Below are 27,861 nucleotides of genomic sequence, written 5' to 3'. Positions count from 1 at the left end.
GAGGGAGGAAAAAACCCTCAAAAAGACACCTCATTCCAAGATAAGGCAGTTAGCTGTGCTCAAGGCGTGCTACATGGCTGCCTGAAGTGCAGGTCCACAGCTGTGGAAAGGGGGGCTTGGGAGAACAGGAAACACGAGGGCAGAGGTGAACTGGGAGGGCCTAATATCAACAGGCTCCCTGTTCCTTGGCTTTGGTGTATGGGATCAAATGAAACAGTGGGGGTCGCTCCCAAATACCTATACACCCCAGAGGCTGAGAGTAGTACCTTGGCTTCTCCTGGGCTTCGATCTGCCGAATGACATCCTCCATCCAGAGCATGAGGTCACGCACCATGCTGAAGAAGCGGAACTTGTCTCCTGTGTCTACCAGCCGCACCCTGCGGCCCTCGCAGGCATCCAGCAGAGACTTCCAAGCCTCTAAGACCTCGTTCTCGCGCTTCTGGATGTCGTCGGCCTTGTCCCCTGCATAGGCTGCCTGGAGGCGGGCTGCATCCTCCTGTAGCTGCCTCACCTGTGAAGCCAAGGGGAAGACAAGTCACGTGTGACCACTGTGGCCTTCCTCCACTGGCCCCTCACCCACTGGAGCTCTCCATTTATTTCTCTGGGGAGATCCAAGCCATGAAAAGCCATATTTTCTACAAACCTACTCAGCTTATTAATTCTATTCAAATAAGAAAACAAAATGCTACAGGGACACAGACAGGAGAGCTTAGTAGAAGTCCCCTGGAGTATAAAGATGGTATGAGTGGAGCACAACTAGATATATTACAAAAAATAATATCTCATCTGTGCATTCAGAGTAAAGACAATCAAATAACACAAAAACTGGCATTAAGAGAAATTTCAGATTAAAAAACACAAATGGGTCTTAAACATAAAAAGATGTTATATGGCAAGGACTGAAATCTATTAACTATTTGTTGGCCCAAATTCAAGTCTGATGATACATTTGTCAATGAGCCAATTCACTACTAATAGGAGTATAATAGGCCACTTTAGATTTTATGGTTCCACCTTAGGAAATTTATTCTACATATATCCTTGCATATTTAGGAAATTAAATACCTATCAGCTTCCTCTTATACCATTGTCTACACAAAAAACAAAAGATCAAAAATGAAGTTAATTCTGGGTGTGTGTGCACATGCCTGTAATTCCAAGTAGTTGGAAGGCTGAGATAGGATTGTAGGTTCAAGGCTAGCACATAGTAACTTAGAGCCTGTTTCAAAATAAAAAATAAAATAGGGATGGGGTATAGCTCAGAAGTCAAATGCTCTCTAAGTTCTGAAAGCAAATGATTTCATAGGTGAAGAAAGTCCTGCTGCGGCTACGGTATTTTGTCTGTTGTCATCCCAAAAGTTCCCCTAAGATTTTGTTCTACAACAATAACTGAAAAACATTTCTCATTCCTAAAAGCACTGGGAATGGAAGCTTAGAGAGGTAAATTAACTTGCAGCCATAGAAAGTCAAAGAAATTAAGAAGAAATGAGCTGGGGTATACAGCTCAGTAGCAGAGCATTTGCCTAGCATGCTCAAAGCTCTGGGTTTCATCCCCAATACTGGTGGTGGTGGTGGGGGGGATTAAATAGAAGTGAGAAGACAATGGTAGTCAGGTAAAGTTGGCCTCTCCAAAGAACAAACCCCAAAGTACAGCAGGACTGATACTTATTAAGTCTGCAGAGGCCAAATCTGGGCTGCTTTTATAAACCAAGATTTATTGTATAAAGTTATACCCATTCATTTTGCACTGTCTTAGCTTTTTTTAAATTAATGCTAAGATAGCAGAGCTAAGTTGTCCCATCAATTAAAAATATTTACTCTCTGGCCTTTAAAATGGTTGCCAACCCCTAAACTTGATAATCAATATACCCATAACAGATAAGAACAAGATCCCTGTTATGCTCAAAGCTAATATTTCTAATAAAACTGGCTTCTTCTTTAGGACTATATAATTTAGGGGAAAAACAATTTTTCAACTAAAAAGCATAAGATTAATAAGGAAATTGCAGAGATAAGGAAAGAAACTAGAGAATGATCACACTAGGTTTTACTATTATACTGTTATTACACTGTCAAACATCTTTTAAACAAAATCTTTATACTGAGGAAAAAAAGACATAACTATCAGAATCCTATTTTTTCTCTTTCAGAATGATTGATGGAAGTCAGGCATGGTGGTGCACACTTGTAATCCCAGTACTTGGGAGGCTAAGACAGGAGAATTGCAGGTTCATGGCCAGCCTCATTTACTTAGTGAGACCGTTTCAAAATAAAGAATAAAATATAGGGCTGAGGGTGTAGCTCAGAGGTAGAATGTCCCTGAGTTGAATCCCTAGTAACACACACACACACACACACACACACACACACACACACACACACAAACACACACACACACACTCTAAAAAGAATGTGGAAAATACAGTATTGTTTGGGGAATTATTCTATATAGATACATTAACGTAATAAAACTCTTAGTGAGGCCTATAACTTGCAAATGTTTATATGGGCATCTGGTTTATTTGTTTATTTTAATCGTATAACAATGTTTGTAAATGTGGCAAATGTAGAAAAACTCTCCCAAATGAAGCATTGTAACAATGTGCAACCGTGTGCGCACATGTGTACTTGATTTGGGCAATGCTTTGAGGCATGTTTTGAGGAGCCAAAGAACAGAGAAACACTAAGAGATTCACAAAGATATAGGGAGAAACCTCTCCCTGCCCTGGGAAGCTCCCCATTCACCTGAGTGCCCAGAGCCTGGATGTCATGCTCAAAGGTGGTGTGCATTCTCTGTAAGGTCTCCACAGTGTTCTGATCTCTCCCAAGCTCCTCAGGGAGTTTCTTATGTTTGTCCTGAATGCGCCCAAAGATCTCCTTAGCATCATGGTAAAATTTATGCAGTTCATAGGAAGCAGCAAGAATCTGTGTTCTTGTGTCAATGAGCTCTAGGAGGTCAGCCCAGGCTTCATTAAGGCCGTCCTTCCACTCAGCGATGGTGGCGGCATCTGAATGGCCAGAGTTGATGAGGTCATCTGCCATGTGATTGACCGTATCCACGCGCTCCTGCCCAATGTTCCCTGTGTCTCTAGCAAATTCCCGGAATCGTTCTTGTAACATCTGAAATGGGAATGAGTGAAATCAGTGAGTCCACGGTAAACATTTTACTTCTCAATCACATGAATTTCATGTGGAAAGAAACCACCTTTAAGCAGGAGGTAACAAGAAATGCACATTATATAAGAGCAGCAGATTTTAGCTCTGAAACCTCCCATCAGGTCTGCTTGCTCACTGTAGCCGAGTAAAACACTGCCTCTGTCTCCTGCAGTTACTGGAGGAGCAGGGCACAGAGAGGTCAGCCAACCTACTCAAAGTCACCTGATAAGAACACCAAGTTGAAACTAAACCCCATGACCTCTGACTGAGACCACAGCATTTTCTCTGCTCTCAGTCTAGGAATGTGAACAGCCTTCCACACCATCACTCGCTGCACAACCACTTACGCTCAGCCCTTAGTACTTGCCGTGACATGCTCATAGTCCTGCCCCAGTTCGTGGGACCCTGCAACCACCTCCCTCTCAGCAATCCACTGCTCCAGGTCGTCCACCTCCCGGTTGAGCTGGAATAACCTGTGCCTCTCATCCAGCTTGCCTCTCCTCTCTTCTGCAAGATCCTTCAGGCCAGCATACAGCTTATCCACTTTGGACTGCCGCATGCTAATGCGCTCACTGAGGGAGAGAAGGAGCAGGGGGAGGGGGCAGGGAGGAAGAGACCTTAAATGTCAACTTTCTTCAGGGGATAAACAAATGAGGTAGATATGGGAGAGTGTGTTACGTCAAATTCCTCTAAGGAGGCTTCTGGTTAACTTATTTAACCTGGAAACAATGCTAAAATGTATCCTCAATTTTATTTATTTTTAATTTTTTAAAATTGGTGCATTATAGTTTCACACATCATAATGTAAATCTTGTTGACGATGGCATACATTCACATAGTACTTGGTGCCCCCCTCCTCCCATTACCAAGTGTCCAGGTTAACAATGTTATATTCACATGTACACACATAGTTGCAGATAGCAATTTTAAATGGAGAGCTAATATGTAAATTAAACACAGTAATTAAAGCCACAGGGCATCTAGAATATGGTGATTAGAAAGGAGGAACCCAAACTCTCTACACTGCTGGCTCTGTAAGGCAGGATTTCCTTTGATGCTAAAAATTAATCCAAAATTCTGAAACTATCTTCATTTCTAAGTACCATGCTGCCAAAGGAACAATTTTCCCCCTAACTTTGCCCCCCTTTCTTATAAGCACAAATGGGCTATATGCTTTTTTTTTTTTTTTTTTTTTTGTTGGCTAGGACTGGCCATTGCTTGCTCCTATTTTGAGAGTCCTGGGTGTGCAGTCAGGAGACTGAATCCCCCTCTCTCCTGTTTCTCCCCAGAATAACATTCTTGTAACAGGAGATCATAGATAAGGACTTGCTGGTGCCTATGTCCCTAAAGACCAGGCTACTTTCTTAGGAATATCCTTAAGGACCTTACACACCAACACAGACACTGACCTTGTCTCCCTCAACCTGCCTTGGTTAAAGGCACAATTCCCTTCCTTTCTCCTTTCTTAGTCATAAAAGGCATAGAGAGCCTAAAATAAATGATGACTTTTTTTTTTTGCAGTACTAGGGACAGAACCCAGGGGCATTCTATCTCTGAGCTACACCCCCAGCTATGCTTTTTATTCTTTATTTTAAAACAAGGTCTCACTAAGTTGTGGAGGCCTCACTTAGTAGCTGAGGCTGGCCACAAACCTGTGATCCTCCGTCTCAGCCTCCCATGTACTGGGATTACAAGTGTGTGCCACCATGCCTGGCTAAATGACCATTCTTAAAGTTAACACAAGATTAGGTATAGTCTCAGTAGCACACACACCTACTTCTTTCCCTAATGTATGTTTAGCACTTATTTTTTTATGAGCTAGGAGGTGATATCATTTTGTGCTTTCTAGGAGAACATTTTATCTTACAGGTCCATACGTCCTTGTCTACCACTCTGCAAACCAATAACTGCTCTCCTAAACTGGATTACTTTCTCAATCCTAGGTAAATACTTGGGTTAAACTATAGTTCTGACTCATGACACCAATAATCTTTCAATAAAAGTCCTTGGCCAACAAGAGACATTTAGCTCACTTATTTCTGAATGTGATGGTTTGCCCTTCTAGTCATTATGGGTCTGTTTTAAAAATGCTTCTCACCTTACCAGATCTACCTTACCATTGATTTAAGATAAATTTTAAATGTCATTTTCTTTTGGGGTGGAGTAGTAAGAGATTCTTATGGGGGAATCCAAAGCCAGGTCTCATCTTTAAAATGTGGCACTCACCTTTCAGGGTGGCTGTCGGCCACCAGAGCCCGACTGGTCTTGGAGAGCTGGTGCACAGTCTCTGCATAGTCCTCCACGGCTTGCTCCAAAATTTGGTGCTTCTTCAACATGGAGACGGCACTCTGCTCATCCTGCAAAGAGAGGGATCGTCACAACCACAACCCCCTCTTGCTTGGTATTACATTAAAGAGTGACTAATAGCATGGTGGAGGATGAGGAAGGCCATCAGAAAGAAACACACTGGAAGTGTGATGGGGCTGTGAATACAGAGCATTCTGCGAGTGGTCAACACAGACTAGACTGCAGGGGGCCTCTACCCACTAGGAGCTTGAGACAGAGAGATTAAGGACCCTCTGAGATAAACAATAAAGCTCAGCAGGCCACATGTATTCTGGCTAGCTGAAACTGCAGTCTGTCAGGTATGTATGTGACAGCATCCTAGAACAAAAGTACTTTCACAAATGGTCTCTAAGCCATCTTGTATGTTGTAAAGGCCATAGGTAATCCTAGAAAGCACTCTGGCAAATTGGTTTAAAAACAAAAAAAAGACAGGACAAATCAAATGATATCATGATTCAGGCAAGAAAATATTATGTCAGGGGAAAGAGCAGCTAGATTTGAGAAACTTTTGTGCACTATGGTGTCCCCTTAACATTCAAAGAGAGCAGGTAAATGTGTCACAGAGACAGAGTCACCATCAAAATACAAGCTCTGGGTCTGAGTCCTCTGGGGCCTGTTCCCTGCTTCCTCTCTCACCTTGGCCTTCTCCTCAGACATCATGTAGAGTTCCTGCTCACTCATCCATGCCTCGGCCTCAGCTGCATCAAAATAGTACTGCTGGGCCTTGTGTGCTTCCTCGAGCCGCCTGTGGCGTTTCTCCGTTTCCTCAATGAGGAGTCCCCACAGCTGCTTCAGATCTGCGAGCCTCTGTCTGATGGCCTCGGCGTTAAGGCTGCTGTCGGTGACGATGTTTTGGCTCCTCTCAAAGATGTCGTCGATTCGAGGCTGGTGCCCCTGTATTTCTTTCTGGAGGGTCTGTGTAGAAATGAAAAACACATACAAAATCTTGCTAACTCACCCCAGCCCTGTGCTTCTGTGATGCTATTAGAGCCAAGAAGAAATTGCAAGCCACAAAAGCTCGACGTCTTCCCTATTTGTGATTCTGGAGCAATTATTTATCACACTAAGCTATTCTGAACAGAAACTCTTACCTGGTTTTTCTTTATTAGTAGCTGCACAGTCTGGAGGTTGTGGCCATGATCGGTGGAAGTTGCCAAAGGCATTCTCTCGCCAACCCATAACTGGAAAGAGTTGTGAATAAACAGTCAGAACTGCATGGAAGAACAAATACATGACACAGCGCAGCAGTGCTGGCAGGGGATCAGCTTCAAAGAAAATGTGTTCATTTCCCCTTCAAAGGGCTCCCAGAGTATGCACGCCCTTCTCGGGTATGTCTTTGGAACTTTATGTCATCCTCAATGTCAGACTCACTGTGCACCCTCATGGTTAATTTTACTTTGTGCTACAACCCCAGCCCTGTTTTATTTTTTATTTTGAAACAGGGTCTAAGTTGTGGAGTGCCTCACTAAGTTGCTGAGGCTGGCTGTGAACCTGCGATCCTCCTGTCTCAGCCTCCCAAGTACTGGGATTACAGGTGTGAGCCACTATGTCCAGCTCATGATTCTTTTTTTTCTGTGTGTGTGTGTGTGTGTGTGTGTGTGTGTGTGTGTGTGTATGGTATTGGGGATTAAACCCAGAGACATTCACCTCTGAGCTACACTTTGAGCCCTATTTCATTTTTATTTTGAAACAGGGTCTTACTAGGTTGCGAAGAATCTCACTACTTGTTATGGCTGTCCTGAAATCCACATTCTTCCTGTTTCAGCCTCCTAAGTACTGGGATTACAAGTGTGCGCCACAACACCCGCTTATGGTTATTTCTAAAAGCACTGTTGTGGGGCATTAAATTCCTGTCATATCTTCAGAAAACTAGAGACAATAATAGAGTTCCTTTTTGTGCAAGAGGGAAAGAACCCCTAGAACATACAGGACATAAGCTGCAAGGGCTCTCAGCTCACTGATGTGGCCCAAGGTGAGTGCAAAAGAGGAGTGAGAATGTGGGCTTTGGGTCAGGCAAGGCTTTGATGCCAGTAGTGTGGCAAGGATCTACTCACAATCTCATCCTCCACATCCCGGTTGAACTGATGGACCTCCTTGGAGGCCAGCAGGTTATGCTTCCTTTCGTTCAAGGGCTCCAGCAGCTCCATGAACTTGGTCTGCACAGTGAGGCGCTTGCTGTCCACCTCGTCAGTGCTCTTCCCCTCCTGACTCAGAGCCTGAGCCTGGCTCTGGAGCTCCTCAATCTCCTTCTTCCGCACCTCCATCTGATTCTCCAGCATCTGAGGGCACAAGACAGAGCAAGCTTCAATCAGAGCCATGGGAAACACAAAGGGTCCTATGAAATGTTTTTGGGCACTGTCCAAAATGGATATTGAATATCACCTTATATAGTTGGAAGCCCAGGAAATGGTTGTAACATCAATCAAACTACCAATTAGCATTCTAGTTCCTCCTTAGAATTTTAAACTTGGAGTAATATTTAAATTTATTCAGAAGTTTGAAGAGGGAATGACAGGGGAGACAAGAATTAATTATGGAAATAGAATAGTCTTCATTTGCCTGTCCAGAACCCAGTTTCACCATCAGAAAGGAGTTAAGGTCTTAAGGTTCCAGTTCTTTTAGAGGAAAGTAATATTATCTTCTTTCATTTCTTCCATCAGAAAGCTGACTGTGTTCATACTGGATTAATCAGCAGGACACACGCTAATTGTTCATTTATATGAAGAAAATAGGCAAAGTGAAAGCAGAGGTATTTCCCTTAGAAACTATCATCCCGGGAAGACCACACACTGACAGCTTAGAGACAAAGGGATGTGCATCTGGGAAAAGACTAACTCCCTTTTCAGGTAGAGGAGGTAAACAGTTCAGCTAAAATCCACCTGTTGGAAAACTCCTTAATGCATAATGATCTGAAGAGCAGATTAACCAAACCATTTAGCAAAAAAAAAAAAAAAAAAAAAAAAAAGGTGACTGTCTCTGGATTAAGAAGTCTGCCTTGATACCCAACCAAGACTGTCTTGTAGCGACTGGTTCTAAGTTGGAACTGCCTGGCCCAAGTCTAGGCCAAATGCTGCAAAGCCAGCTAGGGGATCCACTGGAAGATTCTGCCACCAGCCTGCTTTCTCAACCTTACTGCAACTGTTATTTTTTAATTCAAGGTAAATTCATTTGCCCTTAGAGTTTTCTTCTGTGATGTACAAAAATTTATGATTTCTACTATTATCTATAAAGTACCTTGAACAATTTAGGTAACTGTCATCTACGTAGACATTATCCAGTAAAGAATGCAAATATGGTTATTATTATTCACATAAAACGCAGGATTGAATGAAATTCAATCCAAATGAAGTTTCAAATATTACATGTGATGAAACCCATCAAAAAAGATGATTTTACAAAAAGCATTCCCATGCACAGACATCCAACACTTCTATTAACATTGTGCCTTTCCTGATGAATCTGGAAACACCCTCTGATGCTATCAGGGTAAGCACTGCTGGGAAATAAAATCCCTGCAACAGGAAAGCAGAAGGCTGAAAATATGGCAAGTAAGAGTTATGAAGACCAAGACCAGAAAGCAGACACAGGCCCAGGTATGTGGTTGCCTTGTCCACTTGCCTGTTGCTTTTTCAGAAGGATATTGACACTGGTAAGGTCTTTGCCGTAGTCATCAGATTGAATTTGACTCTCCAGGCCATGCAGCCATTTGTCGAGATCTGCACAGCTCTGGGTGAAAAGTTCAGCCTTGTTTGCATCAAAGAGCCGCTGCGCCTTGGTCTGGGTGGTGGATTCAAGGACTTCCCACATCTTATGTAAACCAGTGAGTTTCTCCTTCACCACAGCTTCTGTCTCGGGCTTTTCTGATATGAGCTGCATTCCTTCCTGGAAAACATAAGCCAGCATAGTTATAAATAAATACTGTTTGTTAAAGCATAAATGTCACTGTGAAAAACAAACAAATCTATGATTTACCCATTCATTCAACTCACACAACCTTTCCGTAAGAAGTTACTGCTTGATAAAATCAACAATGGTCTCTTCTCCACACTAGACAGGCTTCAGGGGAGTTAAGTACTAAGTGCTGAACACTCAAATCTTTTCAACTGGGATAAGACATTTTATGCTAATAACCTAATACTTCGTCTTCACAATTCCAAACACATTTATTTAGCCCTGAGATTGACACTATGTAAAAAGCAAAAAAAGTGGAGAACTTACATACCCCAGTTAAGACACAGAATCTCCCTTTATAGAAATTACACACTGTAACAATTACCATAGTTCCCAATGTATAGCAGTCACAGAAGTCAGAAAATTTTTAATTAACTTAATCATTCATTAATTTTTTGGTGGTTCCTGGACTAAACCTGGGGGCATTCTACCTCCAAGCTACATGCCTAGGCTTTTTTTGGTTTTGAAACATTCTCACCAGGTTGCTCAATCTCACTATGTTACTGAGGCTGTCCTCAAACCTGTGACCCTCCTATGTAATGGGAATGCAGGCATGCACCACCAATCCCAGCTTGAATTAATTTTAAATTCCATGCACTGTATATGATGGAGCTGGCCGGTCCACACAGGCAATATGACTACTCCACAAGGGCTCAGGTTAGTCCACAGCAGCAGAATAGAGTTCTGCAAACACCTGGTTCTCACTGAAAGATAAACATTTTGTACCACCTGGTTGGTTTCTGCCCTTCTCTATTCTGGTGGGTCAAACTCAGGAGTTGGTAGGTGAAAGAGAGATGGTGACTGGCTATATAACTTTTGTATATTATTAGTTCAGACTCAAACATGCTTTGTCCAAGTTCTTCTCTTACCATAGCTGTGACACGGAAACGGGAGCCCTCATCAAACATTTTAACTCACCTTCTCAATTTTGTCAAGCCATTCTTTGTTGGATCCAAGTTCTGCCATGAATGCTTGGTGTTTTAACCATTTACTGTGCAGATTTCTGGCTTCATCATAAGACATGTCCTGGGCTGTAAGCATCTTTTCATTGATCCAGAGAGATAGCTAGAAAAACATCAGGAATATTTCAGAGATTGTAACCACAGACACCAGCCTTCTTTCCTTCCTAAGAGGTTTATACATGTCATCTGTGCATTCTGCTTATTTCTATGTCAACAGAAAACCAAATACCTAACCTCACAAACTCTGATCTGTCATGATAGGTTTGTCAGAAGCTTGTGTGAACTATGTTCCAAACTGTCCATCTAACTTTACACCCAGAAACTCAAAAGCTGAACTAGCTTTCAAATTGAATGGTACTCTCAACTGACTTTCCCCCAAAGGCTTGTGCTTACAATTTTGCTCTAATAGGTTCAAGTCATGACCTTCCTTCTTTCCCAAATACCTGTGTCAGTTATACCATGTTAATAATGACCAACTGTCTTTTATGTCATCTGGCAATCTCATGCTTTCAATAAAAAAACAAAACAAAAAATCCAATTTACTCATTTATTCACTCTTCCCCTCTTTGTAGGTATGTGTATGGGAATGCCAAAAAGCACATATAACTTCCTCACTGTGGGGCTATTGAAACAACAATGATGCTTTTCCAACATTTCTTTCAGGTCTGAGTCACCTTCACGAACTCTTTTCCTATAGGCGCTAGTTCTCTACATAACCTCCAATTAAGATCAAGAATAAAGCCAGGCATGGTGGTGCATGCTTGTAATCCAGCATTCGGGAGGCTGAGACCTGAGGATCACAGTTCACGACAGCCTCAGCTACTTAGTGAGGCCCTCTGCAACTTAGTGAGACCCTGTTTAAAAAAAATAATAGTAAATAGGGCAGGGGGTGTAGCTCAGAGGTCAAATGCCCCTGGGTTCCATCCCAGACCCACAAAACAAGACCACGAACACTGAACAGGATGTGACTCTGAGACCCAATATGTCTACTTGGAACTGAACTCTTGAACACCACACAGCACCTGCCAGCCGCTGACAAATCCAAGTTCTTCAGAGGCCGGGTTGGGAATCAGACCAAAACCAGACCCTGACCGTATCTCCTGCTGACTTTTCTCTAGATTCAGTCCCCACTAGGTACTGCCTACATGTAGGCAGGCAGAGCTCTGAGAGACACGAAGGCTCAGCCAGATCAGAGGCAAGTATCTTCAGGACCATGTCCCTTTTCCTAGGTGGCTGTGAGAAGCCCACTTCTGCAGCAGTGACTGTCATAAGTCTGTACCTGAGCATCTTTATCATTCCATCTCCAAGGTCTAGAAATAGCACATAAGAGCAATAGAAACCCTTTCAAAACCAATGTTCCCAAGGCCACTCACTCTGGCAGCTGCTGAGAAAGGCTTCCTACAAATTTGTTCCAACACCAAAACATAACCATGTCAAAGCCGGGCATGGTGGAGCATGCTTGTAATCCCAGCATTCAGGAGGCTGAGACCGGAGGATGGCGGTTCACAGACAGCCTCAGCTACTTACTGAGGCCCTCCACAACTTAGTGAGACCCCGTTTCAAAATAAAGAATAAAAAGTAGGGCAGGGGGTATAGCTCGGAGGTCAAATGCCCCTGGGTTTCACCCCAGACCCACAAAACAAACAAACAAACAAACAAGCAAACAAACAAACAAACAAACAAACAAACAAACAAACACCCATGTCAATGAAGACAGTTCAGGGCACAGGAGCACTCCTAGCTCTAACAGTGTGTGAACTCGGGCACTGGTCCCACCTTTCTCAGTGTCCCCCTTAGAGGAAAATCGAACTGGACTGGGCAGGGTTCAAATTAAAAGTAGCAAGTCCTCTGACGTCACTCTATTGAGAAAAACTATTAAACCTCATAAAATTTTTTGTAATCAAGGCAATCATCCATTATACAACAATAAGACTAAATTCCCTGATTTAATTACCTATTTTCGAGTTCTCTATGTAACTATAATATGAAATACTCTGGCCATTCATTCAATCTAAGAAAAAAGGAAAAGAAAACCAAAGTTTGCCCCTGTATTCTACATACAAAGATTTCACACAATAGAAAGCATTTACTTATTCAAAGTTCTTAAAGATACTCACATATTTTTGCTATTCATAACCACCTACCCAAGTGGGGTTAAAAAAAAAAAGCACTCCACAAAAACCAGGGCTTATGAACAAATCTGTTCTTTGCTGAGCACACCATCACGCAATCCAGCACAATACAAGGGCCCAGGGAACTTGCCATTCAGTGCCCTTCATCAGCACTCTGGAGCCAGAGTCGCGGATATTATTTGTGGGCATTTACAAAGGTCATTTAAGACTATAGTCATTCTCTGTAGAAAAGGACACTGTGCACACTGGAAAAAGATAAGTAAAATTAATTTACTGATTTAAGTCACAAATAAAACACTGCACTCGCATCCCTGTGCCAGAAAAATCTAGATATACTGACCTCTTGAAAAAGACAAAAAAAGATCAGTCCCAGAAAACAGATGTACGCAGTGTGAGAGAATAAAACACAAGAACAGTGACCTTTTAAATCATTCATCCATTTTCAGGATATCCCACTAAAATAACACTACTAAATAACACTATATCCTTTGTATCTCTAACTATAAGGAAAAATAAACAGGTGGGTCCCTGCTCATTCCCGCTATATCACTAGTATAGTAGCTGCCCCTTTCCAGAGAGTATTTCTGGAGTGGCAACAATGGCAGGTCTCACAACCCTCACCTCCTCTAGCCAGGGCACTCAGGAAGAATGGGGTGTGAAAAAAAAAAAGGGCAAATCCTGGAATTTCCTGGGCCTTGAACACTAATGGCCAGGAATGGTATTAAATTTGGCCTTTGAGCCGGGCGTGGTGGCGCACATGCTTGGGAGGCAGAGACAGGAGGATCGCGCAGATTCGAAGCGAGACGCGCTGGCTTAAGAGACACTGTTTCCAAATAAAAATATAAAAACATAGGTCTGGGAGTGTAGCCCGGAAGTAGAAGGGTTTCCAGGAACCCTAGTACCACCACAAAAAAAAAAAAAAAAAAAAAAAAAATCGGGCTTTGGTACGATGTCAATTAACTAACAACATAATAGGTAGATTTTCAAATGTAGGGACAGTCAGTACAATCCCAGTTCTCAAAGATTCTGGTTTAAAAGGCATGTATTTTAATGAATGACGGAAAGTTTACCACCAGATAATATGTATCACCACTTTGCAAGTTATTTCTCTCCAAGGCTTTCAGAGTTCCCCCAAACCTGAATTCTGCCACATTTGGACTACATGCTGGTGTGAGAAACTCAACATTCTTAGCAGCTATGCTATACTTGTGTGTGTGTGTGTGTGTGTGTGTGTGTGTGTGTGTGTGAGAGAGAGAGAGAGAGAGAGAGAGAGAGAGAGAGAGAGAGCGCGCGTGCATGCACGAGCTATGTTGGGGAACAAACCCAGGGCATTCTACCTCTGAGCTACACCCCAGCCCTATTTTATTTTTTATTTTGAAACAGGATCTTACGAAGTTGCAGAGGGCCTAAGATGCTCAGCCTGGCCACAAACCTGCGATTCTCCTGTCTCAGCCTCCCATGTACTGGGATTACAAGATTGTGCAACCATGCCTGGCTAGGCTGAAATACTTTTAAGGAGGCTCTCAAAGAGATGGGCAGAGTAAGGAGGTAAGGATAAACCAGGGAGATATGGCAGATCAATTACAGGGAGGTCTATAAATCATGTCCCAGCAACAAAGAAGCACAGCCCAAACATTCCTGCGCATGGTGGTAGGGGATGCTTAAGCAGGACAGAACCTCCGGGACAGGCCCCAAACCCCCAGGGTAGGCCCAACAGTCACTGTACTGGAACTCAGCCAAGAAGAGCATTAAGGAGTGAACCTGTAATCAAGGATTCTAATTTATACCAAGTGGAAACAATAATTCCATTGGAAAGAACTATCACTTTATCTACTAACCTTCCCTACACACTTCTTTATGAATCTGTAACCATATGAGTGGGAAATGCAAGACTGGAAATTTCATGTATAAATGGGTTTCTCTCAAAGGATATCCTTGGCCACTTATATCTGTCCATTTTTTGGCATTATTTCCTTAAACCTACCCTGGGCTTTACCATGGTTAAGTGAATGGAGTCCATCTTATTAACTTGCCCTTTAAACACAGAAGCACAAGTTTCAATCAACCCTTGCACATCTACAAAGAAACATGGTGTGAGGTTAAATGTTTCACTGATGGTGCTTCCAGGAAAAAACACAGTGATACAGGGGTCACCAGTCTGTGAAAGGCACTTCCCAGCCTATAGACACCTCATCCTTCTTGGTCCCTCCTGTATAAGGGCTGACTGGTGTTCACTGCAGTACAACATGCACTGTCCACCCAACATCCCACTGCACTCCTCCTGGCCCAGTCTTGGGACATGAATGCATCTTTAAATGAGCAGGCTACTCCTATGCGCAATCCATTCTCACGTGGTACTCCGAAAAGGCACTTCTGTCTGGCTCTGGGCAAATCCTTCAGAGACTCAGATTCATGGATGTAGTGTTTAAAGCTGACAGACCCTAAGCTAAGCTATGTAGTTTGGGGGGTTTCTTTAAGGTTTAGCTGCTAGAGCATATTACAAGACTCATGATAAGATAGCACTTTAATGAACACGAAGGCTAGCTTCTTTCACAGAAAATCAAACACAGCTGTCATTAGAGCTCTTTCTTCTAATGTATAACTGCATATTTGCATGCAAAGTGTTTGTGATGATCTGACCTATATTCTTAGCACATGACTTGATCCTGCTCCCATACCTCATATCCCTAAGGTCCCAACAGCTTCTCGTGGATGCCTGCAAGGGTAGTATAATAATAAACCAGAGAGGACTAAGTCTGTTTTAACTAGCAGGCAGATAAACATGATGTGCTCATGAACTCGCACATATGAACTCGGCTAAATGCTTTTCTCCAACTAGCTTGCAGAAAGACTACATTTTTCTGGTCTACTTTAATTTCCAAAGCTTGTATGAATCAGAAGAACATGAAATAGTATGAGAATCATCAAAATAATACCAAATGTTAAAACTTGGTGTTTGAAATCAGGATTGCTGCTCTTGTAGAAGTATATCTAAGGTCCCTTAAAGATGGATATTTTAAGAATATAAATGTAGTGAACAAGATATCTCATTTATAATTTTATTTTTTTGCAGTACTGGGGATGGAACCCAGGGGCATTCTACCATCTAGCTACACCTTAGCTCTATTTTTATTCTTGATTTTGAAACAGGGTCTCATTAAGGTGCAGAGGGCCTCACTAAGTAGCTCAGGCTGGCCAAAATCTGGATCCTCCTCTCTTAGCCTTCCAAATGCTGGGATTACAAGTGTGTGCCACCACATCTGGCTTCATTTAGTTTTAAAATCTGTTTCTTCCTTGGTAGCCAGTTTCAGTTCCTGCTAGTTCTTTCTTTCCATACTATTTAAATATACTAGGCTTTAAAGAGTTAAAACATTAACACTGAATATTTTTAGGCTGCAGCAGTGTATTTTTAGACATCGCTGTTAGAACCTTCTACATCTTTATGTTGTAAAGTATAGTTGCCACTAGTCACACATTTGGCAACCAAGTGCTTAAAATACAGCTAGTGTGATGAAGGAACCACGTTCTTAATTTAAAATGAAATGGCCACAGGTGGCTAGTGGCTACTGTAATGGATAGTGGAGTCCTATAATATTCTAGGCTACAGCAATCTAGTTCCTAACTGGCAGCTTGTAGGTTGGAGAACTGACAAAGTGCTTTATTTCCCCATCTACGAATCAAATGCGTGATAGGAATTTCTGGCCTCATTAATTTTATAAACAAGGGGCTTTTCCAGATAAGTGCTAGCTGACTATTGTTGGCTAGCAGGAAGGGAGGGAAAGAAGGGCAACATACCTCTTGACAATCTTGCAGGAATTTCTGAAGGTCCCTGTTGTCTTTCAATCTCATCAGAAGTTCACTGGCTGCCTCACGATTCTTCCTATGTCTGTTAAATAACAAATTAAAAAATGAAAAAATAATCTTTAGAAAAGAATATAGAATTATGGGAAATACACACAACGGAATTCTTTTCAGCTAAAAAGAACAACAAAATCATGGCATTCACAAGAAGATGGAAAGATCTGGAGAACATTAAGTGAGATCAGCCAAGCACAGAAAGAGAAGGGACATATGTTTTCTCTACTATGTCCAAACTAAGGAGCATTGGGAATACCAGAGGGACTCCAGATAATGGAGGGGAAATCTCAGCAAAGCTAGAATGGAAGGATAGGAGAGGAAGAAGGCTGAGGTTGATTAATGGAGGAGCTACATCCGAATATGTGTAAAAGTATGTATATAGCATGGTTAATCTGGACACTCATTGTTGGGAGAGGGGGAAGGGGAATGAGGGGTGGAAGGCACCAAGCACAGTCTAGATGTATACCATTTTCAATATGTTCCACCTATAAATAAGAGTAGAAAAAAAAAAGAAATTGATCACTTGTGATGAGTTTAAAAGATGTTTTCCATTTTTCTTTCTACTTTCTTAATATTTTTTCCTTGTAGATTTTTAATACAAGTAAAAATATTAATTGGCAAAAGAAAATAAAAGAAATATGGAACTTAAAAGCTGATTTCTTTTCTGGGTGTCTATATATGCTAAAAAGAGTTTGTTTGCAGTCGTCAATTATGGGAAGTAGGCAAGATGAACAAGAAGTTTTAGCATTCTTCCAACAGGAAAGCCATGGTATAAGAGAGACCCAAACACTTGTTGAAAATACACAGGAGGCCACAGTCAAATGATCTACATAAATTCAGTGCTTCCTAATGTAGTACTAGGGGAAAAAACCTGTAGAAGAATTTAAAACTCATCTTCAAAAAACTTATAACTGGGTGACACATATAAGAACAATATAAGGTAATATACACATATATACATAGTATAAACATATAAAACATACAATTGACACATATAAGAATATATATATATATATAATCATGTAATTGGTGCTTTTTTTGATACTAGAGGTTGAACCCAGAGACATTCTACATCTGACTATACCCCTGGCCCTATTTTATTTTGAATCAAAGTCTCACCAAGTTCCTGAGGAACCTCTTTGCTAAGTTGCTAAGGCTACCCTTGAATTTGCAATCCCCCTGTCTCAGCATTCCATGCACCACCATGTCTTGATTATAACTGGCTTTATCAAATATTTCTTGATAAACAGATTTGCATCTTGAGAAAAAGAATACTCAAAACAACCCCCAAAAAAGTCCTAGGAATCAAACTGTTTAGACCTGTGAGATTATATACCTAATCCTACTCTGAATAGATAAAGTGACAAAGGTTTAAAGAAGTTAAAGCACCAAACCTTAGACAAAAACCTGTAAGCCCTGGAAGTAGCTGCTGAGTTTGGTGAACAGTACTAGAAATGAAGTGCTCAATCCCAGCTTGAGCACTGCACTTGCTGGCATATTTCCTTCAAACATGGTGGTGGAGAAATTGAAGAAACTGATGGACAGCAGCACTAGGACAAGGACTGTGATGACCGTGGGGCAGCTGTCCTGCACCGATCGAGAAGCACTGGGTAAGCGCAATCCCTTGGCATTCCTGCGGAACCAGTGCAAGGGAGCCAGTCTCCACTGGAGGTATTAAGAGGTAAAGCACCAGAGCTAAAACAGGAGTGCTTAGTTTTCATTCCGATGGGTGGAGCAATTCCTTGCTGCACGGGCCCAGAAGGCAAGGATTACAAGTCCATCCCTGCTCGCTCCTATGGGAGGAGTGAGGAAACCCCACAACCTCTGATCCTCCACAAAGTTGAGCAAGGGCAGCTCAGGTGTCTGATGTTTAAAGAAGGTTCCCCAGGAGACAGAAAGAGCTTACAGTGATGCCACGTGTCATGCAGGCCCTCAGCAAAGGGCAGTAGCACTACTGCAGCCATTATTTGTCTGGGGAACCAGAGGAAAAAGCCCCTGTTCCTATGGCCTCTGCAGGTGCCAGGGGCTACAGAACTAAAGGATTATTATAAATGGAAATAAATATGTTAGATACATAAAAGAACTTTAATTTTTTGTCCGTTTTTTTAGTTGGAAGGGGTTCCATAATTTCAGGAAAAGGGATCTTCACATGCCTATGCCACTTAGGCAAAAATGCAAGCATAGAAAAATACTTATTATAAAATGCTAAACCAAGTGTGATCACACATACCTGAAATCCCAGTATTTGGGAGGCTGAGACAGGATGACCACAGGTTCAAAAGCCAGCCCCAGCAATTTTGCAAGGCTCTCAGCAACTTAGCCAGATGCTGTTTTCAAATAAAGAATAAGCTGGTTGTGGTGGCATACACCTGTAAACCCAGTACTTGGGAGGCTGAAATAGGGGAATCACAGTTTTAAAGCTAACCTTAGCAATTTAGCAAGGACTTCAGCAATTTACCAAGACCCTGTTTCCAAATAAAAAATAAAATAGGGCTGGGAGTACAGCTCAGAGGTAAACTACCCCTGGTTTCAATTCCCAGCAACACCCTAAAATAACAAAAACAAACAAACAAAAAACAAAAATCTTTCACTTATTAAATGTTATACTACAACAAGGCACAGATTAGAAAAAATGCTAAAATGTCATGTGCTAACAATGAGATCAAGCAGTTTCCTCTTAAAATTTTAGGCATTTACTGCTTTTTTTTTAATTCAGTGCTTTTTTAAACAAAAAATAATAAAGGCCAAAACATTTTGTCATTGCTTTACTTCATAAGAAACCAAATGATAAAATAGAATTTTAATGAATTTGAGCTAAAAGAAAAATTAGTTATCTAAAAATATAGGTGGGTGGGTAGAGAATGTAAGAAAAAATATTCTTGAAGTCCTCTAACCTCAAACTCCAATTCTACTTCTAGGAAAGTTAAAAATAAAAAAAAAAATAAAAAGGAAAACTCATCTTGAGGAGGGAGGTAATTAAGCTGGAACTACTGACAAGATGTGGGAGTATTGCCCTTTTTGTCACAGGTCTTGACAGCAGTGAAAACTCACACAAAAGTATGAAAAATGGTGAGGAAGAATCAGACACTGGCAGTAAGGACAGGATGTGCACCCTAGCACCTGTGGAAGCAGGTAAAGGAAAACAACTTCACACATGCCTGAAAATTTCTTACAGCAGAAACACTACCAGACAGAATCTGAATGTGTTTCTTATATGATCGCATCCCACACAGGCTTAGGTTTCTCTGCTCAGCTCTTCTTTCTTTTATGGTGGGACTACAATGAAGGAAAAAAGGAGGCTGGTGACAAGAGTCCAAATGGCACCCTACTTCAAGGGCACGCATGAGGATGGCCTTTGTGTGATGTGCTCTGAGAAGTCCAATGGCTGTGCAAGCAGCTGATTCTCACTGACTCAGAAAACAGAGAGCCAGGCATGGCAGCGCGCACCTGGAATCTCAGCATTTGGGAGGCTTAGACAGGAGGATTGCTGTTGGTGGACAGCTTCAGCTACTACTTAGTGAGGCCCTTTGCAACTCAGTGAAACCCTGTTTCAAAATAACAAACAAAAAATAGGGCTGGGGGTGTAGCTCAGAGGAAGAATGCCCCTGGGTTCCATCCCCAGTACCCCCTAAAAGAAAAGAAAACAGTCAAAGAAGTAAATGTGGCTAACGGTTTACTAGTGGCAATTGGTGTTCATGGGAAGTGAACTAAAGAATTTTCATAGGTTCAATTACAAGGAAGGATCTGAGAAGGACCATTTAAAATGTGGCTGTGATTTCTACATGCCCAGAACTTGGGAGGCTGACACAGAAAGATCACATGTTTGAAGCCAGTCTCAGCAACTTAGTGAGACCCTGTTTCACACTAAAAAAACAAAAAAACAAAAAAACATAGAAATAGGGGTGGAGCTCAGAGGTGGAACACCCTTGGGTTCAATCGTTAGCACCCCCCCAAAAAAGTGCAATCTGAGCTACTTAGTGAGGCCCTTTGCAACTAACTCAAAATAACAACAACAACAAAAAATAGGGCTGGGGGGTGTAGCTCAGAGGAAGAATGCCCCCAGGTTCCATCCCCAGTACCCAGTACATAGGCCAGTAAACCCTATACTTGGGAGGCTGAAACAAGAGAATCATAAGTTCAAGGCCAGTAAGTGCTACCTTATTGAGAACGTGTTTAAAAATTTAAGTGGGGAGCTAGGCATGGTGGCGCACACTTGTAATCCCAGCATTTGGGAGGCTGAGATGGGAGGATCTCAGTTCACAGACAGCCTCAGCTACTTAGTGAGGCCCCTTGCAATTCAGTGAGACCCTGCTACAAAATAAAGAATAAAAAATCAGGCTAGGGGTATAGTTCGAAGGTAGGGTGCCCCTGGGTTCCAAAAAAAAAAAAGTGGGGGAGATTGGGCTTGTAACTCAGAGGTAGGATGCTGTTGGGTTCAACCCCTAGTAAAAGAGTGGGAGGGGGTAGTGCTCTTTGATGTGAGGTTTTATTGCTTTGTTTCTCTCTCATCACTTGTTCCTGTAACAAGACTCAAGAGATTCCCTCATCGCATGAAGTGGATCCTGAATATAACTCTGCTTCCTCAGAAGAGCAAGACCATCAGATGCTGGAGTAAGATAGTTTGGTAACTCTAAGCATTTTGTTTTTCACTTGTGAGATAGTACTGTGATTTATGAAGCTGGATACCCTTCCTGGCTCATCCAGGACTGTGCTGTGGTGGGAAGTTTCCTGTTGGCCAGGGGGCTCATGTTTAACCAGAGGGGTAGGCTGCTGGACAGCAGGAGTCACAGGCACTTTGAAAACCACTTGTGCCCTAGCTACATCTGTTAAAAGTCAGTATCTTTGTTCTGGTACTTATTTCAACAAACTCAGTGGTAACTACTCAGATTTCTTAAAAGTGAGCATGTTAATATAATCACAATAACATCAACAACAATAACAACATAAACAGCTTTTCTGTAGCATTAGAATGTTTCCAGACAAGAGAATAATGTCTAAAGGTTTAGCTATTCAGTTGGACATTTCCCCAAAATATTTAGAACTCATATTGTCTATTTTTTGCAACGGATAAGAATCCTCCAGGCTTAGTTTCAGTTGAGACCTCTGGAAATTCAGTTAACACTAGCTAATATAATGTAGTAATTCTGAGGGCAAATCAACAAAAAGCCCCTTTCCTTCCATCCTTCTTATACTTATCAATAGTCTCGGGTTCTCTTTCCATGTCTTATTAAAGCTGAGAAATCCTAAGAAAGCCCTGGAACTCCAGGAGGTCAGGCTCTCTATCAAGGGCAAAAGAAAGGTTAAGCCACAACTCAAGACTGCTGAAATCTCTCACCCACCCAGCAGTCTCCGGTCTTGACAGTCTCACCTGCCTGCAATGTCCCCTATGCATCTGCAGCACTGGGAGACACAAACCACAGAAGCAGCAGAGCAGCTGCATGTCTGTCTGAATGCATGTGTCTATGGGCCAAGCCTGCCTCTTGGAAACCGGCTTTGAGCATCTAACGTAGGAAAGCAGGAGACATCACGTTCACCAAACAAGGAAAGATCTAATGTTAGGAAAGGAAGAAACATGTTTTTCTCTAGATGACAATTTGCTTAATCCTTGTTTCTCACACTCATATAAGGTGGCTTTGGTATAGGGATTGATTTCTTTTTTGTAGTTGTTTTTAAAAAGCAACAGATAAAAATTATAATTAGAAAAAGCTATATGCTTTGAATCAATGTACAGAGGCTACAAGTGTTGAGGCTAGCAGCTCAAAATTAATGGAAATGATAGTAACTCCCTTCTCTACCTCACATCTTATTTTAAGTTGACCTCGCCCAGTTCTAAGGAGAACCTCTGGATGTGGTAGGCAAGAGATTTCTCTCAACAAGCAGTTTTTCCTTTAGAATTGCATGTGAAGGCTGAAGAAGTCTTTTGCCATTAATCTCAAACTGAGCCCTTTAATCCAGCATGAACTGGGACCAGAGAGAAATGGTTGGAGCAGAGCTAATGACTGATATAGATGGGTCGGTCCAGGACTAAACAGGACGGCCCAGAACTGGCCCATGCTGGTGCCAACTATGATCTGCCCTGAGTTTCCATTTTAATAACCAAGGAAGGACAAGAGTTAGGGTGAGCCAAAAAGGTTCAGATGATGTATACTGGCCTTCACTGGAATTAGGGAGGAAATCCTTCAGCTATTGGGGGTGGGGGAGCAAGAAAGAAATGAAAAAGAATATCCTGGAGAAGCTCTTGACAAAAGTAGAGAATATCCTTTTCTCTTACCATGGAAAAGATCCTATCATACCAGTATACAAGCCAATTTTCTAAGAAAAAAAAAAAAAAAAAAAGATAACGTTCCTCTGTGGCTATGCCAGGTACTTAGGACAAGCAAACCTCACATTCTCTTCCTGTGTCCTGACAGACTTGAGAGAAGTCTGAAAAGGATAAAGGCAGAGTGGCCTGGGTTGGGAAAAGCCAGGCTCTTGGTCTTGCTGAGTGATACACTGCACACCAGCTCTCAAAGGGCAAGTCTGACACCTGATCTCTACATTATAGCTCTTATTACAAGTCTATGGTTAAAAACTGAACTGTCTTCTTGGGCTTCCTTTTCTTTTGTACCTGTACATGTCATATAAGAACCACATTCTCAGGCAGCCATAATTGCTCACTAACTTTCTGTGTGGTTAAGCAAACTGTGCCCATATTCTGCTACTGGAAGATGTATACACATGGTCCCAGAATTTTTAGACAATCGCTTATAGCTCAGGAGTTTCCTTCAGAATCTCAGAACACTGTACCTGTCATCAATAGAGTCCACCTTTTCCTGGATGCGATCCGAGTTGATATTGCCATCGCTCACCAGCCTCCGGCCCGTCTCCACAACAGCATTGATCTTCTCCTCATTGGCATCCATGGTGGTCATGAAGTCCTCTTGTTTTTTAATAGCTGCTTCGGCTCCTTCCAGCGTGGTGGGCATTTCAGTATGAGCCAAAACGTATTCCTTTATTTAAAAAAAAAAAAAAAAAAAAAAAAAAAAAGAAAATCAGAGTGGGATAACTTCTTAATGAAAGCATACTTTTACCTATGCTCTACATTTCCATGCAACATACTTCACTGCACTCAAATAAAATAATTTGTTGAATCTGATAAAGTTAAAAATTAGGGACAAAAAAATTCTAGAGGTACTCCAATAAGTGAACAAATTTCCCTAAGTGGTTAAATGCTCTGATTTTTTCCCCCTCAAAAGTAAGAAAAATAACCAAAGCTTTCTGTATCAACCACATGAATCCTTTTAGGCTCACAAATCCAATAGCAGCATTCCCTTCATACTCTCTTTTAAGAAAATTTAACAACCCTGATGTTGGCAACCACTCTCAGTTATTTCTCTTTCTCTGATCTCTGCAATATGTCCCTGGGTGTAGTTCTTGATTCTTTTAGAGCAAGATCCATTTGATGGGGGGAAAAAAATCCCCGCGGTATCTTTTAAATTATATTAACACCTCACAGAATATTGCTAATTACATGAGATATGAGGACATAACATAGATTTAAGAGTTCCTCAATAGTTACTGAAATGGAAGCATACACTGGCAGGACAGCTTCCTGGGAAATTTTCATTTCCTATCCTCTACATTGTGATGGATTTCAATGTCTTAAGAGTCAGGAAAAAAAATCTGCCTCTAAATTATCCATCTAATTTCATACAGGTGTATTTTAAACCAACTAGCCTCACAGGCAGGAAGCAAAGGTCATGGCGAGCATCACCTGGTTGTTGAGAAAGGCCTCGGCTTGCTTCGTGTCCCTAAGGAACTGCTGGTGGGCATGGGACTGTGAGAGGAGGTTCTGCCTGTTCTCCCACATTTTGTGCAGCTCATTCCATCCGGTGTCCAGAGCCTGCAGCCGCTGCCGCAGAAACATGTACTGGGCATCGGTCTGTCCCTGGGTGACCATCTCGCCCATGTCCCTCATCTTCTGGTAGTCCTCCTCGTAGTTGTCAATCTCATTCTTGATGTTTTCGTGCTGTGTGAGTAGCTTTTCTGCCTCGGTCAGAGTATTTGGCATGTCCTCTGAGGCGATGGCCGTCTGTGTCCTGGAGAGCCAGGATTGGAAGTCGTCCAAGTCCCGCAGGAACTGCTGCAACTTGCTGGCCTCTCCCAGGGAGGCCTCTCGGTTCTTCAGGGTGGTCTTCATCTCTTCCCACACGTCACTGATCTCAGCCAGCCGAGACAGGATGGCCTGAGCCTGGTCAGGGTGCTCAGACTCTAGCTTCTCTGCCTCCTTCTGCAGGTCACTCAGCTTTGCCTCGATGGCCACTAAGTCTCGCTCCATGCCAGTCAGCTTGCGCTGCAGGGCCATGACGCCAGCCAGGTCATTGCCCAGGTCTTGAGTGGACTCGATAACTTTGGTCTTTTCTCGAATCCAGGATTTAGTTTCATTGCACTCAAGGTGGTAGTTCTGGATGCTCAGGGCAGACAGAAGAGCATCCTTCTTCCTATCAACTAGTTCTCTGAACTGACTCCACCTATAGTGCAGGGGTGGCAGAAAGTGGAATGAAAAGAGGAGTCTGAATTGATAACTAGATACCAAAATCACAAATGATGGTGAAAGCTGCACCATTTTCTTCATCTTTGCTTTTTTTTTTTTTGTTTTGATACTCAGAATTGAACTCAATCTATCTCCAATCTATCTCCAAGCTACACTTTCAACCATTTTAATTTTTTCCTTTGAGACAGGGTCTCCCTAAATTGCTGAGGCTGGCCTCGAACCTGAAATCCTCCTGTCTCAGCCTCCCAAGTACTGGGATTACAGGCAGGTGCCACTGTGCCTGGCTCCACTGTTGCTGTGACTATATGCTTTTTGAAAAAAAATCATCTCACTCAGTAAATGGAAATGGCTCAGGGATATAGGAGAATCTGGAAAAGCCTCACAGAGACATGTGGCAAGCTCCAACATGAACATCTATGGCATCTCATCCTACAGAGTCCCTACATTCAGATCTGCTGGACACCTTCTACTGGTCCCCAAACTGCTCCTAAGAAATGTTTCCTGAATCCAGAGGCTCATAGGAACCTTCAGCACTGAGGCCAACTGTCCACCACAACCTACTCATTAATGTGCTTGCTCAACAAAAAGGTTAAGGCCAGTACAAAGGTCTACTCTGGCAATTAGGACTTTTATCACTAAACCAAAATCCTGTTTCAGAAATCATTTCAAAAGGGACAGCACAGGAACCACCTTCCACCAGGCTGGGTACAGCCCTAACTTCAATGTGAGGAAGGGTAGGTGCTGGGCTGACTTGGCTCATCCTCCTGCTCAAAATGACGTCACCCCACCCTGAAAACCACTTCTTGCACAACAAGAATAGGGACATGTTGCAAGGCAGATGCCAAGGCCATGACATCAGTGCTGCAGTGCAGCGACCCTGTGCAAGAAATCCCGAAAGAAAGGCTCTGCGAGTGACTGCACCCTCCTGGCCTAGGCAGAAGGCTCACAGCTGGCCATGTGCTCACCTCGTGTTGAGCTTGTCCTGCTGGGCTTTGATTTCCTTCTCACTGGGGTGGCCACTGTGCATCAGCTGGCGTGCAATCTGGTTCACCACTGCAACCCTGGACGCCTGGTTGTTCATTTCTGGTTCCAGGCTCTCAAATCTAAAAAGGCAATGCAAAAGAGCAGTCACCTCCACAGTCACTCGTGGTCACAGGGGTCAGGGCCCTCATGCCCAGGCAGCCCACTCACCTGTGCTGGATGACTTCCAGGTCCTCCAGTTTCTCTGGGATCTGCATGTTGTTGAGCCACTGCTCCTTCTCATCAATCCAGAGCTCACAGGCGTCAGCTTCGCTGAACATCTTATACAGAGCCAGGGTGTCTTGCAATGCTTGCTTCCTCAGCCGCGTCAGCTCAGCCACCTCCTTGTACCGCTCCTCGATGCCCGCTAGCCTGCCCCTCACATCTGGAGACTCTGAGTGCTCCTGGGGGAGGGCATTGGCCTGTTCGTGCAGTGAGTCAATGGTCGGCCTATAGTTGGTGATCTCTTCCGCCACATCCTTGTGTTTTTTGACCAGAGACTGTGTGGAGTACTCGTCGTGGCCCACATCGCTGCTGGAGACAATCTTGAGGATGTCTAGCATCCAGGCGTCAATGTCGTCGGCATCCGCCTGGAACTGGTGCAGCAGGGAGGCCTCCTCCAGGCGCTTCTTGCGGATGGCCGAGAGCTGCTCCAGGTTGGCCCACTGCTCCCGGATGTAAATGATCCTCTCACGGATCTTTTCTGATCCAAAGTGTTCCTCTGTGATCATGTCTTCGCCTTCCTTGATGGCCTGCTCAAAGTGACCACTGCGGCCACTCATCTCATCCTCAAATGCCCGGTGCTTGCTGAGCAGGCGCATGACACTGGTCAGGTCTTTGCCATAATCATCAGAGGACAGAATCTTCTCCTTTTCCCGTATCCAGCCTTCCTCTTCTGCCATCTCCCAGAAGAACTTCCAGAGGCGACGGGACTCTTCAAGGCGTGCCCGGCGCTCGGCTGCCAGCTGGCAAAGTTCTTGATAGCAGAACTCCATGTGGGCCACGCGGTCTCGGATCACCTGGGGATCACAGGGCTTGTAGCCTGTTTAACACAAGGAAGGAATGTGGGTGCCTGACAGAGTTTTGTGTGAATTCCTGCTCATTTGCAGGCAGTAAGCTAGACACCATGTTCTAACTGATGACTATAGCCACAGAGCACCTTTTAGATTTAGGATGGTGACTGGAACAAGATGGAAGGGCAACGATACGCATTGTTCTTTTGGCCCAAATGTAGACAAAGTGATCACTTATGAAGAAAGAAAGCACACAAATCATATAAAAGAAACAGCATTTAGTTATTCCAAAAATTTAAGGAGCAAGGCCAAATCTCTTTACACATCCTCTAAACAGGATGTGACCAGGTGTGAAAGCTTGAGTAGCTGCACCGGGTTGTTGTGATCTGGTCTGTATTGAGTGTGGTCTGGCAGAATTTCACTGCCAAATGAGTTAAGAAAAAGATGTTGTCTATTTCAGAAAAATGAGACTGTTAGTATGCAGAAGGCCACTCCACTGCATCTCATGATGTACAAACTTACCAAAAACTCACAACAGTGCAGTAAAACCCCACTGCCACACACAACTTCTGTAGAGATGATCTCTCATATCTAGCAGGAAATGTGCATTCTTACCTTCCCCGTCTGTGGCAAATTTCTGGGCAGAAGCATTGACACCTCTCACACGCTCTGCCTGAATTCCAATGTCTGCTTCAACCAGGGCATGTTTCTGTAACAGATCTTCCACGCCCAACAAGTGTTTACCATAGTCTTGAGACAGTAATAGCACCTGTACACAAGAGGAAATAAAAACACATCTGTAAATACAGCCTTGACTTTAGTATCACATCATCTTCAGACAAGCACAGAGCCATAGCTTCCCTCCAGCTTGCCACTGACTCCACACCTTT

At 42.8% G+C, this 27,861-nt stretch overlaps 1 protein-coding gene across 3 annotated transcripts in view; it reads right to left on the bottom strand.

Moving 5' to 3' along the window:
• Nucleotides 1-27,861, bottom strand: part of SPTBN1 (spectrin beta, non-erythrocytic 1) — a gene marked incomplete at both ends in the record, with an annotated part of 147,574 nt that overhangs the window by 16,203 nt on the left and 103,510 nt on the right. For all 3 annotated transcript variants that reach the window (XM_080711284.1, XM_080711285.1, XM_080711286.1), the window contains 15 exons: nucleotides 267-511; nucleotides 2,746-3,120; nucleotides 3,524-3,728; nucleotides 5,383-5,513; nucleotides 6,139-6,417; nucleotides 6,594-6,683; nucleotides 7,557-7,781; nucleotides 9,121-9,384; nucleotides 10,372-10,518; nucleotides 16,343-16,433; nucleotides 23,192-23,394; nucleotides 24,159-24,915; nucleotides 25,904-26,041; nucleotides 26,130-27,000; nucleotides 27,587-27,740. In XM_080711284.1, the coding sequence (XP_080567410.1) occupies nucleotides 267-511; nucleotides 2,746-3,120; nucleotides 3,524-3,728; nucleotides 5,383-5,513; nucleotides 6,139-6,417; nucleotides 6,594-6,683; nucleotides 7,557-7,781; nucleotides 9,121-9,384; nucleotides 10,372-10,518; nucleotides 16,343-16,433; nucleotides 23,192-23,394; nucleotides 24,159-24,915; nucleotides 25,904-26,041; nucleotides 26,130-27,000; nucleotides 27,587-27,740 (4,175 nt within the window). The remainder of the gene's footprint in view (nucleotides 1-266; nucleotides 512-2,745; nucleotides 3,121-3,523; nucleotides 3,729-5,382; nucleotides 5,514-6,138; nucleotides 6,418-6,593; nucleotides 6,684-7,556; nucleotides 7,782-9,120; nucleotides 9,385-10,371; nucleotides 10,519-16,342; nucleotides 16,434-23,191; nucleotides 23,395-24,158; nucleotides 24,916-25,903; nucleotides 26,042-26,129; nucleotides 27,001-27,586; nucleotides 27,741-27,861) is intronic.

Source organism: Muscardinus avellanarius, assembly GCF_963383645.1.
Source record: "Muscardinus avellanarius genome assembly, chromosome: 15".
Lineage (NCBI taxonomy): Eukaryota > Metazoa > Chordata > Mammalia > Rodentia > Gliridae > Muscardinus > Muscardinus avellanarius.
This window is presented reverse-complemented; position numbering and strand designations above follow the sequence as displayed.